The sequence below is a fragment of the Eriocheir sinensis genome, chromosome 32 (assembly GCF_024679095.1).
Source record: "Eriocheir sinensis breed Jianghai 21 chromosome 32, ASM2467909v1, whole genome shotgun sequence".
NCBI lineage: Eukaryota > Metazoa > Arthropoda > Malacostraca > Decapoda > Varunidae > Eriocheir > Eriocheir sinensis.
In genome coordinates, this window is record NC_066540.1 from 15,095,970 (window position 1) to 15,110,969 (window position 15,000).

Below are 15,000 nucleotides of genomic sequence, written 5' to 3' on the forward strand. Positions count from 1 at the left end.
GAGAGAGAGAGAGAGAGAGAGATGTAATAAATTCTGTTTCCTGGAGGGACGATGGAGAGGAAAACAGAGAAATAAAGGAAGAGGAGGAGGAGGAGGAGGAGGAGGAGGAGGAGGAGGAACTAGGAGCACTAATTTATGAGGCTCAAATGGTAGATAGGAGTCATTCTCTCTCTCTCTCTCAGGTGACAAAACTCTCAAGGGTTTAAGAAGTTGTTGACAAAGTTCTAGTGAGAGAGAGAGAGAGAGAGAGAGAGAGAGAGAGAGAGAGAGAGAGAGAGAGAGAGAGAGAGAGAGAGAGAGAGAGAAAGAAAGAAAGAAAGAAAGAAAGAAAGAAAGGAGGGAGGGAGAGAGACTGTTCGAAAGAAAACGTAAGTATTAAACCGACTAATTACAACAAAGTACATAAACTAAACAAAAAAAAAGATTAAATACGGAAATTACTCTGAGGGAAAATATTACTTAGAACATAATGTAAGTAATTAGAGTTTACCTCCCACTCCTCTTCGTAGCATATTATATAAAATCGGATCTCGGGTCACCATCAGAAGCGCCTTGAAACACACAAAGCGCTGCAAATCTGCCTATAAAAAAGCCATAGCTACGCTCGGGTTCACTGCAATCAACTTCGAGTTCAAAGACGCCGGGATTAATGCTGTCCTTGAATAACTCCATGGTAAGTCCTCGCCTAGAATACGCAGTGTCGTTCTGCTCTCTAATTACAGTCCTTGAATAACTCCATGGTAAGTCCTCGCCTAGAATACGCAGTGTCGTTCTGCTCTCTAATTACAGTCCTTGAATAACTCCATGCTAAGTCCTCGCCTAGAATACGCAGTGTCGTTCTGCTCTCTAATTACAGTCCTTGAATAACTCCATGCTAAGTCCTCGCCTAGAATACGCAGTGTCGTTCTGCTCTCTAATTACAGTCCTTGAATAACTCCATGTTAAGTCCTCGCCTAGAATACGCAGTGTCGTTCTGCTCTCTAATTACAGTCCTTGAATAACTCCATGCTAAGTCCTCGCCTAGAATAAGCAGTGTCGTTCTGCTCTCTAATTACAGTCCTTGAATAACTCCATGGCAAGTCCTCGCCTAGAATACGCAGTGTCGTTCTGCTCTCTAATTACAGTCCTTGAATAACTCCATGGCAAGTCCTCGCCTAGAATACTCAGTGTCGTTCTGCTCTCTAATTACAGTCCTTGAATAACTCCATGCTAAGTCCTCGCCTAGAATACGTAGTGTCGTTCTGCTCTCTAATTACAGTCCTTGAATAACTCCATTGTAAGTCCTCGCCTGGAATACGCAGTGTCGTTTTGCTCTCTAATTACAGAATGGACAAAATTACTTGAGAGTGCAAAGCCGCGTCACGAAAATGAAAAGAAATGAACAGCCCTGTGGAAAAAAAAAATTCAAGCAACTCAACTTCTTTATGTTGGGAAAAAGACGACTGTGAGGGTACCCTGACAAGTCTTCAAGCACCTCGCAAGTTCAGGACCGTCAACGACAAAAAGTTTTTCAGCTCCAAATTAACGCAAGAACTAAAAATGTCAGTCTATCTATTCAGGCGAGGCGATGCAATGAAGACCTCGGTTGGAGCTTCCTTTCAAACCGAGTGTGAGGCCCTGACAGGTAGCATGCATAATAGTTAGCGCAGGTGGCATAATAGTTAGTAGGGGGTGGCTCTGTGGTAGCGTGCTGGGCCCACATTCACCACGTGATGGACGACGTGAGTTCGAATCCCCACGCAACCACCCCGGATTTTTCAGTCACCGCCGAGTGGCTTAAAACAACCCACATGCTGTCCTGAAGACCAACCATCAACCCGGACACTAGAGGAAGCCGTCCAAGTGAATCAAGAACGAGTTCCGGGGGGCAGCATGAGCCAAGAGAAGATGGCGCCACTATAAACACTTGCCTGCGCCATGACGGGCTGGGGCCAAACACCATCCAGGCCCCTCAAGCAAGCCTACCGGCGCTATAGGCGTAGACGTAAAAAAAAAAATGTGGTGTGTTGCAATGTGGTCTTCAGGTAATGTCACCATGCCTAAGTAAGGTTCGGAAGTTTAGTCTGAATGAGTTATCTGAGTCAGCTGAACGAGCACCGGCACCACCAGTTTTAAATGCTTCCTATCAGTGGTTCACACGAGTCATCCGCCACTGCAACAACCTTCCTGCAAAAATGGTTAGTGCAGAAACCGTCATCTCCTTTCAGAATCGCAACGACCATTATTTTATCGCGTCACCAGTGAAATTAACATGCGAATACCGAGGTGCTTTGATCTACTCTGCGTGCACCAAGTGACTGTCGGGCAGATTATATCACAGAAGTGGGCACCCGCGTAATAATGCCCGCTGTTCCCTGTCTTTCCATGTTTTCAAGTTTCCATGCTTCCTCCTCTTCCTCCTCCTCCTTCTCCTCCAAGTCCTCCTTCTCTTCTTCGTCCTCCTCCTCCTCCTCTTCCTCCTCCTCCTCCTCCTCCTCCTCCTCCTCCTCCTCCCCTCCCGTCATCAAAGTTGTCTCCTCCCATCAATTTCGCGGTCCAATTTGCCTTATTTTGTATTTAATCTTAAGTGAGTAACATCTATCACGGAAGTGAGAGAGAGAGAGAGAGAGAGAGAGAGAGAGAGAGAGAGAGAGAGAGAGAGAGAGAGAGAGAGAGAGAGAGAGAGAGAGAGAGAGAGAGAGAGAGAGAGAGAGAGAGAGAGAGAGAGAGAGAGAACAGGTGAAGATAAAGTGATTAGTCAGATAAAAGGAAATAAATACCTGGAAAAGGGGCACACACACACACACACACACACACACACACACACACACACACACACACACACATATAGACTCCAATAAATCTTTTACTGTGTGTTAAACCTGAGGAGAAGGAATACATAGGAATACATAGGAAGAACAGACACCAGAAGAAATATCGGTCTATGGCGAGGGTGTCTGTTTACTACCGCTACTACTAGTAATCTACGTGTGGTCGAACAGGACAGAATAGATGAAGGCTCCTCCCCACCCACCTCTTCCTCCTGCAACGTGCCGCCAGGAAATAGTTAGAAGAGAACATCATGTGCCTTTAAGGAAGAAAGGGACATGGAAATTTTACAGTAAAGAGAGAAATAAGAGGAAGAGAAAGAAGATGAAGAGAAAGAAGAGGAGGAGGAGGAGGAGGAGGAGGAGGAGGAAGACGAAAACGAGGACAAAAGAAGTAATACCATAACAGACGACATTATCTTCTCTCTCTCTCTCTCTCTCTCTCTTTGATGTTGCCCGTAGCTATTATACAACCTTGAAAAGAAGAGAGAGAGAGAGAGAGAGAGAGAGAGAGAGAGAGAGAGAGAGAGAGAGAGAGAGATCAACCAGTAAAAACGAAACAAATAACAACAAAGACATCAAATAAAATAATAAAAATCTAAATAAATAAATAAATAAAATTATAATTCTCGCGGGGCAAACTCCTTCCCACTTTCTACGGTCACCCGTTTTCTTCCTTCAGGTCGTAAAGAAAACGGAGATGTTATTGATCGAGAGGGGAAACTCGCCGCCTCTCTCTCTCTTCTTCTTTTCTTTCTTTCTTTTCTTTCTTTTCTTTTCTTTCTTCTTCTCGTTTCTTCTTTCTTCTTCTTCTCTTCTTCTTCTCTTTCTTTCTCTTCTTCTTCTCATTCTTTCTTTCTTCTTTCTCTTCTCTTTCTCTTCTCTCTTTCTCTTCTTCTCTCTCTCTCTCTCTCTCTCTCTCCTATCACGTGTCGCTAAATCAAAATGTAAACAAAGATGACGCAATGGATTCAAATGTAAACAAATGACGCAATCGCCTTTCTGTGACGTCATCGATGTAAACAAATATGGCGGACAAACAACCCATCCCATTTTCTTTATCTCCATTCCATCATAAAAAAAAACGGGATATCGAGAGAGAGAGAGAGTGAGAGAGAGAGAGAGGAATTGAGGTTTATAGGCAAAGGGCAGTAAATGTATATGAGTCTCTCTCTCTCTCTCTCTCTCTTTAAAGGGCAAGGATGAAGCCGTAAAGGGGACGAATGAGGGAAAGAAGAGAGGAAGAAATTAAGGGAGGAAGAAAAGGGAGAGAGGAAGGAAAGGAAAGAAGAAAAAAAGGAAGAAAGGAAGGAAGGAAGGAAGAAAGAAAGGACGAAAGAAGGAGAAAGTAAACGAATAAAAGAAACGAAGGAAAGAATAAGAATGGAATGAGGGAATAATGAAAGGAAGGAAGGAAGGAAGGAAGGAAGGAAGGGAGAAAAAGAAGGGAGGAAGTAAAGAGGAAAAATAAGAGAAAAGAAATAAAGGAAAGAGAGAAAGAGGAAGAGAAGGGAAGGAAGGAAGGAAGGAGAAAATGGAGGGAAGGAATAAGAGAGGGAGGAAAGAGATGAATACAAAGTGAGAGAGAGAGAGAGAGAGAGAGAGAGAGAGAGAGAGAGAGAGAGAGAGAGAGAGAGAGAGAGAGAGAGAGAGAGAGAGAGAGAGTAGGAAAGATGAAACGAGAAAAAAAATGCAGATGTAAAACACTCTCTCTCTCTCTCTCTCTCCTCATTAGCTCTCTCTCCGGCCCGTTCTTTCTCCTCGCATCCCATTTTCTTTGAGTATACGTTTTCTCTGTTATTACCAAGGGGATACTACGCTGTTTCAATACACCGCTGATAACGTCGCTAATTTGACCTTTGTGCCCTGGAGTCTTAGGGTCCGATTATTATGGCTGTATTTGGTCTATTTATGGGGGAGGGGGGGGGGGTGTGTGTGTGTGTGTGTGTGTGTGTGTGTGTGTGTCTCTCTCTCTCTGCCTTAATTTTACAGATCAAACTTCGAAAGAGAAAGTGAAGTGAGATAGTTTAAATTGGAGAGAGAGAGAGAGAGAGAGAGAGAGAGAGAGAGAGAGAGAGAGAGAGAGAGAGAGAGAGAGAGAGAGAGAGAGAGAGAGAGAGAGAGAGAGAGAGATTTTACATTTAAATCCGTCCCTTTTACCACTAACCCACGCACGTGCACACACACACACACACACACAGACACACACACACTTTAAAAGGCAAATTTCTAAACCTCATTAATTTGAAGGTTAAAGAGAAGATGGAGGAGGAGGAGGAGGAGGAGGGCGTGTTGTTAATTTTTAATCCCTCTATTTCTTTTTGTTTGTTTGTTTGTTTGTTTAATAAATATATACAAAATACTTTCATTATTATTATTATTATTATTATTATTATTATTATTATTATTATTATTACATGTTACTTTTTATTACTGTATTTAATTATGTATTTCTTCCTCCTTCTCTTCCTCCTCCTCCTCCTCCTTCTCCTCCTTCCCTTATTCAAATTTGTAAACCGTTCTCCATCATATTCAACAAGTCTTTAACAGCTGGCAAAGTTCCGTCGGATTGGAAACTAATAAATGTCACACCAATTTCCAAAAAGGGGGACAAGTCTCATCCAGGAAACTATCGACCAATTAGCCTGACATCGATTGTTTGTAAGTTAATGGAGACTATCATTCGCGACAATATGGTGAAATTCTTCGACAAAACGTGGGAGAATAAAATGAAAAATGGAAGGAAAGGAAAAGAAAGCAGAGGAGAAGGAAAAGAAAGAAAGCAGGAAAGGAGAGGAGAGGAGAGATAGTAAAAAGGAAGGGGAAAGAAAAAAGAGAGGAAGAGGAAAGCAAAAAGAAGAAAAGGGGAAAGAAAGAAAAAGAAAGGAAAGAGAGAAAAGAAAGGATGAATGAGAGAGAGAGAGAGAGAGAGAGAGAGAGAGAGAGAGAGAGAGAGAGAGAGAGAGAGAGAGAGAGAGAGAGAGAGAGAGAGAGAGAGAGAGAGAGAGAGAGAGAGAGAGAGAGATTAAATTAACATAGCAACGGAGTGGTGGTGAATAAGTTTTTTCGTTAAAGTTAAATCTCATTATGTGTACGTCGGGAAGGTAGGCATGGACGAGGCGAGGCGGGCTGGGTTGGGTTAGGCCTGGTCAGGAGTGGTTAGGCGTGGTTAAGTTTGATTAGGTTTGTTTAAGGTCTTCTTGGTTTGGTTTGGTTTGCTTGGGTTTGGTTGGGTTAGGCTTGGTTAGGGCTGATTAGGGTTGGTTAGGTTTGGTTTGGTTGGGTTTGGTTTGGTTAGGGTTGGTTTGGTTAGGTTAGGTTAGGTTAGGTTAGGTTAGGTTAGGTCTGGTTTGATTAGGTTTGGTTTGGTTAGGTTTGGTTTGGTTAGGTTTGGTTTGGTTTGCTTAGGTTAGGTTTGGTTAGGTTAGGTTAGGTTAGGTTAGGTTAGGTTAGGTTAGGTTTGGTTTAGTCTGGTTAGGTTAGGTTTGGTTGGGGTTGGTTTGGTTGGTTTAAGTTTGATTTAGTCAGGTTAGGTTAGGTTAGGTTAGGGTAGATTTGGTTTAGTCTGGTTAGGTTAGGTTTGGTTGGGGTTGGTTTGGTTGAGTTAAGTTTGGTTTAGTCACGTTAGGTTTGGTTTGGTTTGGTTTGGTTTGGATACTCTTCTCTTGAAAGTGTTTAAGTCGTAGGCATGAAGAAACACAGAAACTATTCCTAGGCTCATTAAACTACCCATGGAAATACTGACACAACCTCTGCTGCCGAAGCCTTACCAAAAGTGAAGGTGAGGGACACTTACACGTGTATTCTCAGACGCTTTCGAGTCCTACAACACCCATTTCCCAACACCACAAAGGAGATCATTAAGCTTCTCATCCCTGTGCTTCACGTTCATGGTGCAGAACCCTGTCAAACGATCAATGGGCTCATAACACTACCCATGGAAATACTAACACAACCTCTACCGCAGCCTTACCGAATGTGGGTGTGCGAGCCCCGAGAGTTTTGAGAAGAAGGCTGCAAATTTTGGCTCAGAAGAAAGACATGATGGCAAGTTTTATTTCACATTATGTTTTCGTTTCAAGATAGAAAGAATAAGAAAAGTGATCATGAAAGAAAGTCACGAGAGAGAGAGAGAGAGAGAGAGAGAGAGAGAGAGAGAGAGAGAGAGAGAGAGAGAGAGAGAGAGAGAGAGAGAGAGAGAGAGAGAGAGAGATGGAAGAGCCTAGGGGAAATATTGAATGAGGAGACAGACGAGGAAGAGGACGAGGAGGAGGACGAGGAGGAATAATGCCGGAAAATATGATATGTAAAAAGCATAAAAAAGGAGGAGGAAGAGGAAGAATCGGAAGAGGAAAAAGGAAAAAGAAGAGGAAGAAGAGGAAAGAGAAAGAGGAAGAAAAATATGATCATAACATCGAAACACAGAGAGCATCAAGGAGAGCGAGAGCGAGAGCGAGAGAGAGAGAGAGAGAGAGAGAGAGAGAGAGAGAGAGAGCCAGTTGCCTCTCACACACCGTTGCGAACACACCTATATACCAACTCTCACCACCACTACCACCACCACCACCACCACCACCACTACCACCACCACTACTACTACCACCACTACCACTACTACTACTACTACTACCACTACCACTACTACTACCACCACCACGACAATTTGAGAGAAGAGACCAGCAACAGGTGTGGTTTGCTGTCCTCTCTCTCTTTCAACAGGTAGAGAGAGAGAGAGAGAGAGAGAGAGAGAGAGAGAGAGAGAGAGAGAGAGAGAGAGAGAGAGAGAGAGAGAGAGAGAGAGAGAGAGAGAGAGAGAGAGAGAGAGAGAGAGAGAGAGAGAGAGAGAGATTGCAGAGGAAATATTAACTACAAAGCGAATTAGAAAGGGAAAGGGAAAAGAGAGAGAGAGAGAGAGAGAGAGAGAGAGAGAGAGAGAGAGAGAGAGAGAGAGAGAGAGAAAAGGTTGTGGTGGTGGTGGTAACAGGTGTTCTTCCGTCCATTTCCCTCCTTTTCTTCCCTCCTCCTCCTCCTCCTCCTCCTCCTCCTCCTCCTACACCCTACCCCCTCCCCTCCTCCCCCCCCCTTCTCACGGCACAATAGGGGGCAAAGGGAAGAAGGGCGACAAGAAAACGATGGGTAAGTACAAAATGGGTGACGATTTTTGAGTAGATAGTGGACCATTTTGTACGCGGGGATTTTTATTTTTTTTAGAATTTTGTGGATTTTTTTTTTCTTTATAATTTTGTAGGAAGGAGTTTTCAGTTTTTTAGATATTTTTTAAGGTATTCTTCTTTAGATTTTGGCTAGCAAGATATTTTTTTAAATTTTGAAAAGAAGATTTTTTTAGGTTTTCATCGGCATAATTTTGGGGAGGAATTTTGTGAGCAGGATTTTTTTTTTTTTGGGGGGGGGGGGTTCCGTCAGCAGGACTTTTTTGGTAATTTCTTTAAGATTTATTATTTCTTTTAGTTTTTAAGCAGGAATTTTCATTTTTGAGAATTTCGTAAACGTAATTTTTCATTTTTGAGAAGTTTGTAAGCAAGCAGGAATTTTCATTTTTGACAATTTTGTAAGCAGGAATTTTATTTTTTTATAATTTTGTAAGCAGGAATTTTTAAGAGGAATTTTTGGGGGGAGAGGGGGGAATTTGCAAGCTGGATATTTATCTTTTTTAATTTGTTATAAGCAGGAATTTATTTTTGGGGGGGGAGTGACTTTGTAGGCAAGAACTCATTTTTACAATATTATTAACAGGATTTTCTTACCATTTTCTAAGCAAGATTTTATTTAGGAGGGGCCAAGTTCGAAAGCAGAAAAATCATGTACCATTTCATTGTTAAAAAAAAAAAAAAAAAAAGTATTTTCTCGTTTGGGTTGTCTTGGGATCAGTACTTTTTCTCGTCATTGCTGAAACTGTATTTTTTTTCATCAATTTTCAATGCAAGAATCTTTTTATAAACACGACTTTTTTCAAATTTATTGGCAGGAAAATTTCGGGGCGTCATTTTGGTAAGAACGATTTATTTATTTATTTTATTTTATTTTATTTTATTTTTTTTTTTTTGGTCAATATGGTCGGATTTCTTATGTTGTTGTTCTTGTTAATTTTGCAAACTTATTTATAGGATATGGTAAGCAGGAATGTTTGAGGAATTTCAGAAGTGATTTTTTTTTTTTTTTTTTTTTTTGGGGGGGGGGGGCGCAATAAGGTAGGATTTCTTTTGTTGTTGTTGTTGTTAATTTTGCAAATTTATTTTTAGGATATGATGAGCAGGAATGTTTTAGGAATTTCACAAGTAAATTCGCTAGTAGGAATTTTGGGGGGAGTCAATTCTTTAAAGTAGGAATTTGCATAGACATTAGATTTCTTTTGTTGTTGTTGTTGTTAATTTTGCAGACTTATTTATAGGATATGGTAAGCAGGAATGTTTTAGGAATTTCACAAGTAAATTCGCTTGTGGGAATTTTGGGGGGAGTCAATTCTTTAAAGTAGGAATTTGCATAGACAGGATTTCTTTTTTTTTTTAATTTCAAGAAGGAATTTTGTGCTAGTTCATTCTACAAGCAGGATTTTGTCAACTTGAAATAATAGGAGTTTTGTGGCCAGTTCTGAAGGCAAGGATTATTTTATACTTTTTGTGAGAGATTTTATTTATTTATTTTTTGGGGGAGGGGGTTATCAACTTACTAAGGATGGACGATTCTATTTTCTCCGTCAATTTCATAAACGTGAATGTATTTTTTTTACCTAAAGCAGCGAAGGAAACACTTTTCACACCAAGGAAAAAAAGAAAGAAAGAAAGGAGAACCAATTGGAATATAAACGACCTTGGCTGTGATTATTTTCCTTCCGGACGAGGGGAGAGAAGGAGGGAGGGAGGAGGGACAAAAGAGGGAGGAAGATTCTTTTCAAAGCAGAGGTAATTTTGGGGGAGGGAGGAACAAACAAGGAAAATGGGGCACCTCTATTAAGTTCACATTTTCCTGAACTCTTTCCCACAGAACAACACAAAAGCGAGAGGAAGATTCTTTTCAAAGCAGGTAATTTTGGGGGGAGGGAGAAACAAAGGAAAATGGCGCATCTCTATTAGTTTATATTTCCTGAACTCTTTCCCACAGAACACAACACGAGAGGGAGGAAGATTCTTTTCAAAGCAGAGGTAATTTTTGGGGGGAGGGAGGAACAAAGAATGAAAATGGCGCACCTCTGTTAAGTTTATATTTTCCTGAACTCTTTCCCACAGAACAACACAAAAGCGAGAGGAAGATTCTTTTCAAAGCAGGGAATTTTGGGGGAAGGAGAAACAAAGAAGGAAAATGGCGCACCTCTATTAAGTTCACATTTTCCTGAACTCTTTCCCACAGAACAACACAAAAGCGAGAGGAAGATTCTTTTCAAAGCAGGAAATTTTGGTGGGAGGGAGGAACAAAGAAGGAAAATGGCGCACCTCTATTAAGTTTACATTTTCCTGAACTCTTTCCCACAGAACACAACACTCTTCCTATAGACACTTCTTTATTCAGTTTAACCCGGTAGCTGCGAGGATCATGTATCTTAAAGACCCCTCTAAGCGAATTAATGAGAAAAAAATCATCACTCACGCAAACCATTTCATAATACGTATATAGTACCAACGCATTTGTGATCAGTTTACGCTTCATCTATTTTGGGGGTTTATATCATGGTAAAAATTTGGCCCATAGATGGTACACGGTAAAGCCACAAATTTGGCCCGTCGCTGCTACCGGGTTAAGGGTTATTTATAGGGACAGTCTCTACCCGCACAAGGACGCTTTCAGTGCCCCGTGTCTGACCCTACCAGCGCGGCCCAGCACTTTAGGTACTTTCTGAGGCGGCCACAGAAGAATTTCCCGACAGTGTCACCGCGTGCATTGCGTAGCGGATGCAACAAGGACCGTATTACTAATCATTTCGTCGCTAAAGTTCACATATTTGACAAGGCTTTCGTAGGATTTTGGGGCATTTCCGGAAGTAGTTTTATGACCCTGGTGGTTGTGTGACCCTTCTTCTGTACCGTGAACCTAAAGAAACACTCATTTGAATCCGATTGATCCCCTCTTTGACCTTTAGAAATAGGTGATGTGAGAAGCGAGTGTGTCTTAATATACTTACCCAAGTGTCTTCGTTCTGTTACTAAAGACAGCGAAAAAGAAACGCAACAAAAGGTACTGGGAATAAATAACCAAAGACTGATACGGGGACGGTTTTACATATTAGAATACTTGAAATTGATTCCGCTTTTATTTTTCAGCCACTAGAGAAAGACTGAAGAAACTTTTTTTTTTTTTTTTTTTTTTTTTTTTTTTTTTTTACGTCTACGCCTATAGCGCCGGTAGGCTTGCTTGAGGGGCCTGGGTGGTGTTCGGCCCCAGCCCGTCATGGCGCAGGCAAGTGTTTATAGCGGCGCCATCTTCTCTTGGTTACCATAATTGATCTGATACGGTGATAGCTTTACATATTATCTCAACACCTGAAATGTTATCCTGATTTTGTTTTCAGCCACTACAGAATGACTGAAGGAACACTTGATAATATGGTTACCACGATTCCCCTCAATAACTCTCACGGTAAAGGATGAACCAGCTATTAGTGTTGAAGGAGAAATGGAAAGTATATTTGATTAACTTAATATCGCGTTGGAGGAGGAAGTGATTGTCATTCCTATCATTTTATCCTCCGTAAGTGAAAAATATATATCTGTGTTTCCCTCAATAACTCTCACGGTAAACGATGAACCAGCTATTAGTGTTGAAGGAGAAAGCCTATCTGATTCCATTCTTTATCTCGCGTGTGTGTGTGTGTGTGTGTGTGTGTGTGTGTGTGTGTGTGTGTGTGAGTGTGTGTGTGCGTGTGTGTGTGTACCAAAAGAGCGTGTCGTGGGTGAATACAACAAGGTGATCTAAACTCCTATTACGTTGTTGTCGTTATCGTTGTTGTTATTGTTGTTGCTATTGTTGTGTGACAGGAGTGGGTTACTGGAGGTGAAGGATGAGGAGGAGGAGGAGGAGGAGGAGGAGAAACAGAAAAAGGAACAGGAGGAGAAGGAAGAAGAAGAGGAGGAGAAAGAAGAGGAACATACGTGTCATATACAAGTTTTGGGTTTCCAGTAATTATTTAGGACAATTTAATGTTTTCAGGGTTTTTCATTTTTTCTTTATTTTTTAATTAGAATTTTGTGGACCAGGTTATTTTTTTTTAGAATCTTGCAAGTTTTTTTTTCTTTTCCTTTCCTTTCCTTTCCTTCCATACCATTAACTTCACTTCCTTCCCTTTCCTTCCCTTCCCTCCCTTTCTCCTTTTCTTCCCTTCCCTTCCCTTCCCTTCCTTTCCTTTCCTTCCCTTCCCTCCCTTTCTCCTTTTCTTCCCTTCCTTTCCTTCTCTTTTCTTCCCTTCCCTTCCCTTCCTTTCCTTTCCTCCCCTTCCCTCCCTTTCTCTTTTCTTCCCTTCCTTTCCTTCTCTTCCCTTCGCCTTTCCTTCCTTTCCCTTCTATTCCCTTCCTTCCTTCCTTCCTTCTTTCCTTTCCCTTTCTTTCCTTTCCTTTCCTTTCCTTTCCTTTTCTTTCCTTTCCTCTCTATTCCCTTCGCCTTTCCTTCCTTTCCCTTCTTTTCCCTTCTTTCCTTCCTTCCTTCCTTCCTTCCTTCCTTTCCTTTCCTTTCCTTTCCTTTCCTTTCTCTGCCTTTCCTTTCCTTCCCTGCCATAAACTTCACTTCCTTTCCTTTCCTTCCCTTCCCTCCCCTTTCCCTTTCTCTTCCTTCCCTTCCCTTCCCTTCCCTTCCCTTCCCTTCCCTTCACTTCACTTCCCTTTTATTTCATTTCCTTTCCTTCGTCTTTCTTTCTTCCTATTTTTATCAGTTATTTTTTTTCTTTCATTTTTTATTTCTTTTAACTTTTCTTCATTTTTTTTATTTAGAATTTTTTGGACCGGGATTCTTCTTTTTTTTTAATCTTGTAGAAGGAGTTCTTTTTGTTTTTGTTTCTTTTGATTCTTTTTAATCTTTTCTATTCTTTTTTTTTAGAATTTTGTGGACCGGTATTTTTTTTAGGATCTTGAAGGACGTTTTTTATGTTTTATTTCCTTACATATTTTTTTTGGTATATCAGACGTAAAAAAAATTATCCAACACACAAAAAAATAAAAAATAAATAAAGAAAGAAAGAAAAGAAAAGAAAAGAAAAGAAAAGAAAAGAAACGAAAGAAGAATATCAACGTTTCGAGATTAACAAGGGCAATTAGCGGGAAGGACTTAACGAGGACTTAACGAGGACTTAACGATGACTTCTCTATACAACATCTTTTTTTTTTCCCACAGGAGTCAAATTTTTCAAGTCCGGTCGGAAATATAAACGAGGGAAAACTTTATGTGAGAGTTATTTTTCAGTCTGTCTGTCACTAGTTTTGTCCCACTGTTGTTTTCTTTCTCTCTCTCTCTCTCTCTCTCTCTCTCTCTCTCTCTCTCTCTCTCTCACAAATATAGAAGAGAGGGAAAATTTTATGTGAGAGTTATTTTGCAGTCTGTTCGCCACTAGTTTTGTGCCACTGTTGTTTCTCTCTCTCTCTCTCTCTCTCTCTCTCTCTCGAAAATTTTATCAGAGTTATTTTCAGTCTGTCTGCCTTTTGTCCACTAGTTTCTCTCTCTCTCTCTCTCTCTCACATATAGACGAGAGGGAAAATTTTATGTGAGAGTTATTTCCCAGTCTGTCTGCCGCAAGTTTTGTCCCACTGTAGTTTTCTCTCTCTCTCTCTCTCTCTCTCTCTCAAATATAGACGAGAGGAAAATTTTATGTGAGAGTTATTTTTCAGTCCGTCTGCCGCAAGTTTTGTCCCACTGTTGTTTTCTCTCTCTCTCTCTCTCTCTCTCTCTCTCTCTCTCTCTCTCTCTCTCTCTTTTTTTTTCTCTCTTTCTCTTTCTTTATTTATCTCTTTCTCTTCAGGCTTCTTTTTTTTAATCTTGTAGAAGGAGTTATTTTAATTTGTTTTTATTCGGCCCTTCTCGCGGCTTTCACTTTCCTTTGTTTTCTTCGCTATAGTTAATTCTCCCCGATGATTAATTTACCCACATAATAAAAGTTAAGCATTTACTAAAAACCGATGTATTGTGTTTGTATCTGTTCTTGTTCTGTATAACTTTTGTGTGTGTTTTTTTTATAACAAAGGAGACAGCTCAAGGGCACAAAAAAAGAAAACAATAATAAAAAAAAGCCCGCTACTCGCTGCTCCTAAAAAGAATCCAAAGAGGTGGCCGAAAGAGGGGTCAAGAGATGGCCGAAAGAGAGGTCAAGAGGTGGCCGAAAGAGAGGTCAATAGGGCCGAAAGAGAGGTCAAGAGGTGGCCGAAAGAGAGGTCAATAGGTGGCCGAAAGAGAGGTCAATAGGTGGCCGAAAGAGAGGTCAATAGGTGGCCGAAAGAGAGGTCAAGAGATGGCCGAAAGAGAGGTCAAGAGGTGGCCGAAAGAGAGGTCAATAGGGCCGAAAGAGAGGTCAATAGGTGGCCGAAAGAGAGGTCAAGAGGTGGCCGAAAGAGAGGTCAACAGGTGGCCGAAAGAGAGGTCAAGAGGTGGCCGAAAGAGAGGTCAATAGGTGGCCGAAAGAGAGGTCAATAGGTGGCCGAAAGAGAGGTCAAGAGGTGGCCGAAAGAGAGGTCAAGAGGTGGCCGAAAGAGAGGTCAAGAGGTGGCCGAAGGAGAGGTCAAGAGGTGGCCGAAAGAGAGGTCAAGAGGTGGCCGAAAGAGAGGTCAAGAGGTGGCCGAAAGAGAGGTCAAGAGATGGCCGAAAGAGAGGTCAATAGGTGGCCGAAAGAGAGGTCAAGAGGTGGCCGAAAGAGAGGTCAAGAGGTGGCCGAAAGAGAGGTCAAGAGGTGGCCGAAAGAGAGGTCAGTGTTGCGTTGCGTAGATTAAAACGAAGCACAAATAAAACGATGATGAAAAAAATAATTACAGAGGTCAAATTAGGTAAAGCAACCGTTTTGACCCCTCACCTTGCTTCCTCCTCGTTCCTGTGTTTTCTCCTTTAACTTCTATTCCCTTCTCTTTCCTTCCTCTTCCTTCCCTTCTCTCTCCTTTTCCCTTCCCTTTTCCTTCACTTCTCTTCTCTTCCCTTCTCCTTCTCTTCCTTCCCTTCTCTCTCTCCTATGCCCTTCCCTTCCCATCCTTTCCCCTCCCTTACCTTCTTTTTC

At 41.5% G+C, this 15,000-nt stretch overlaps 1 protein-coding gene across 2 annotated transcripts in view; it reads left to right on the plus strand.

The window, feature by feature from the left end:
• The window catches only part of LOC127006229 (Kv channel-interacting protein 4-like), a 44,611-nt gene that overhangs the window by 2,630 nt on the left and 26,981 nt on the right, over nt 1-15,000 (plus strand). Inside the window, exon 1 of one of the 2 annotated variants that reach the window (XM_050875843.1) lies at nt 7,323-7,943. The exons of the other annotated variant lie outside the window; for it this stretch is intronic. Within the exon in view, the coding sequence (XP_050731800.1) occupies nt 7,940-7,943 (4 nt within the window). The 5' untranslated portion in view covers nt 7,323-7,939. Of the gene's footprint in view, nt 1-7,322; nt 7,944-15,000 lie in introns of those variants that run through there. 2 annotated transcript variants of the gene reach the window in all.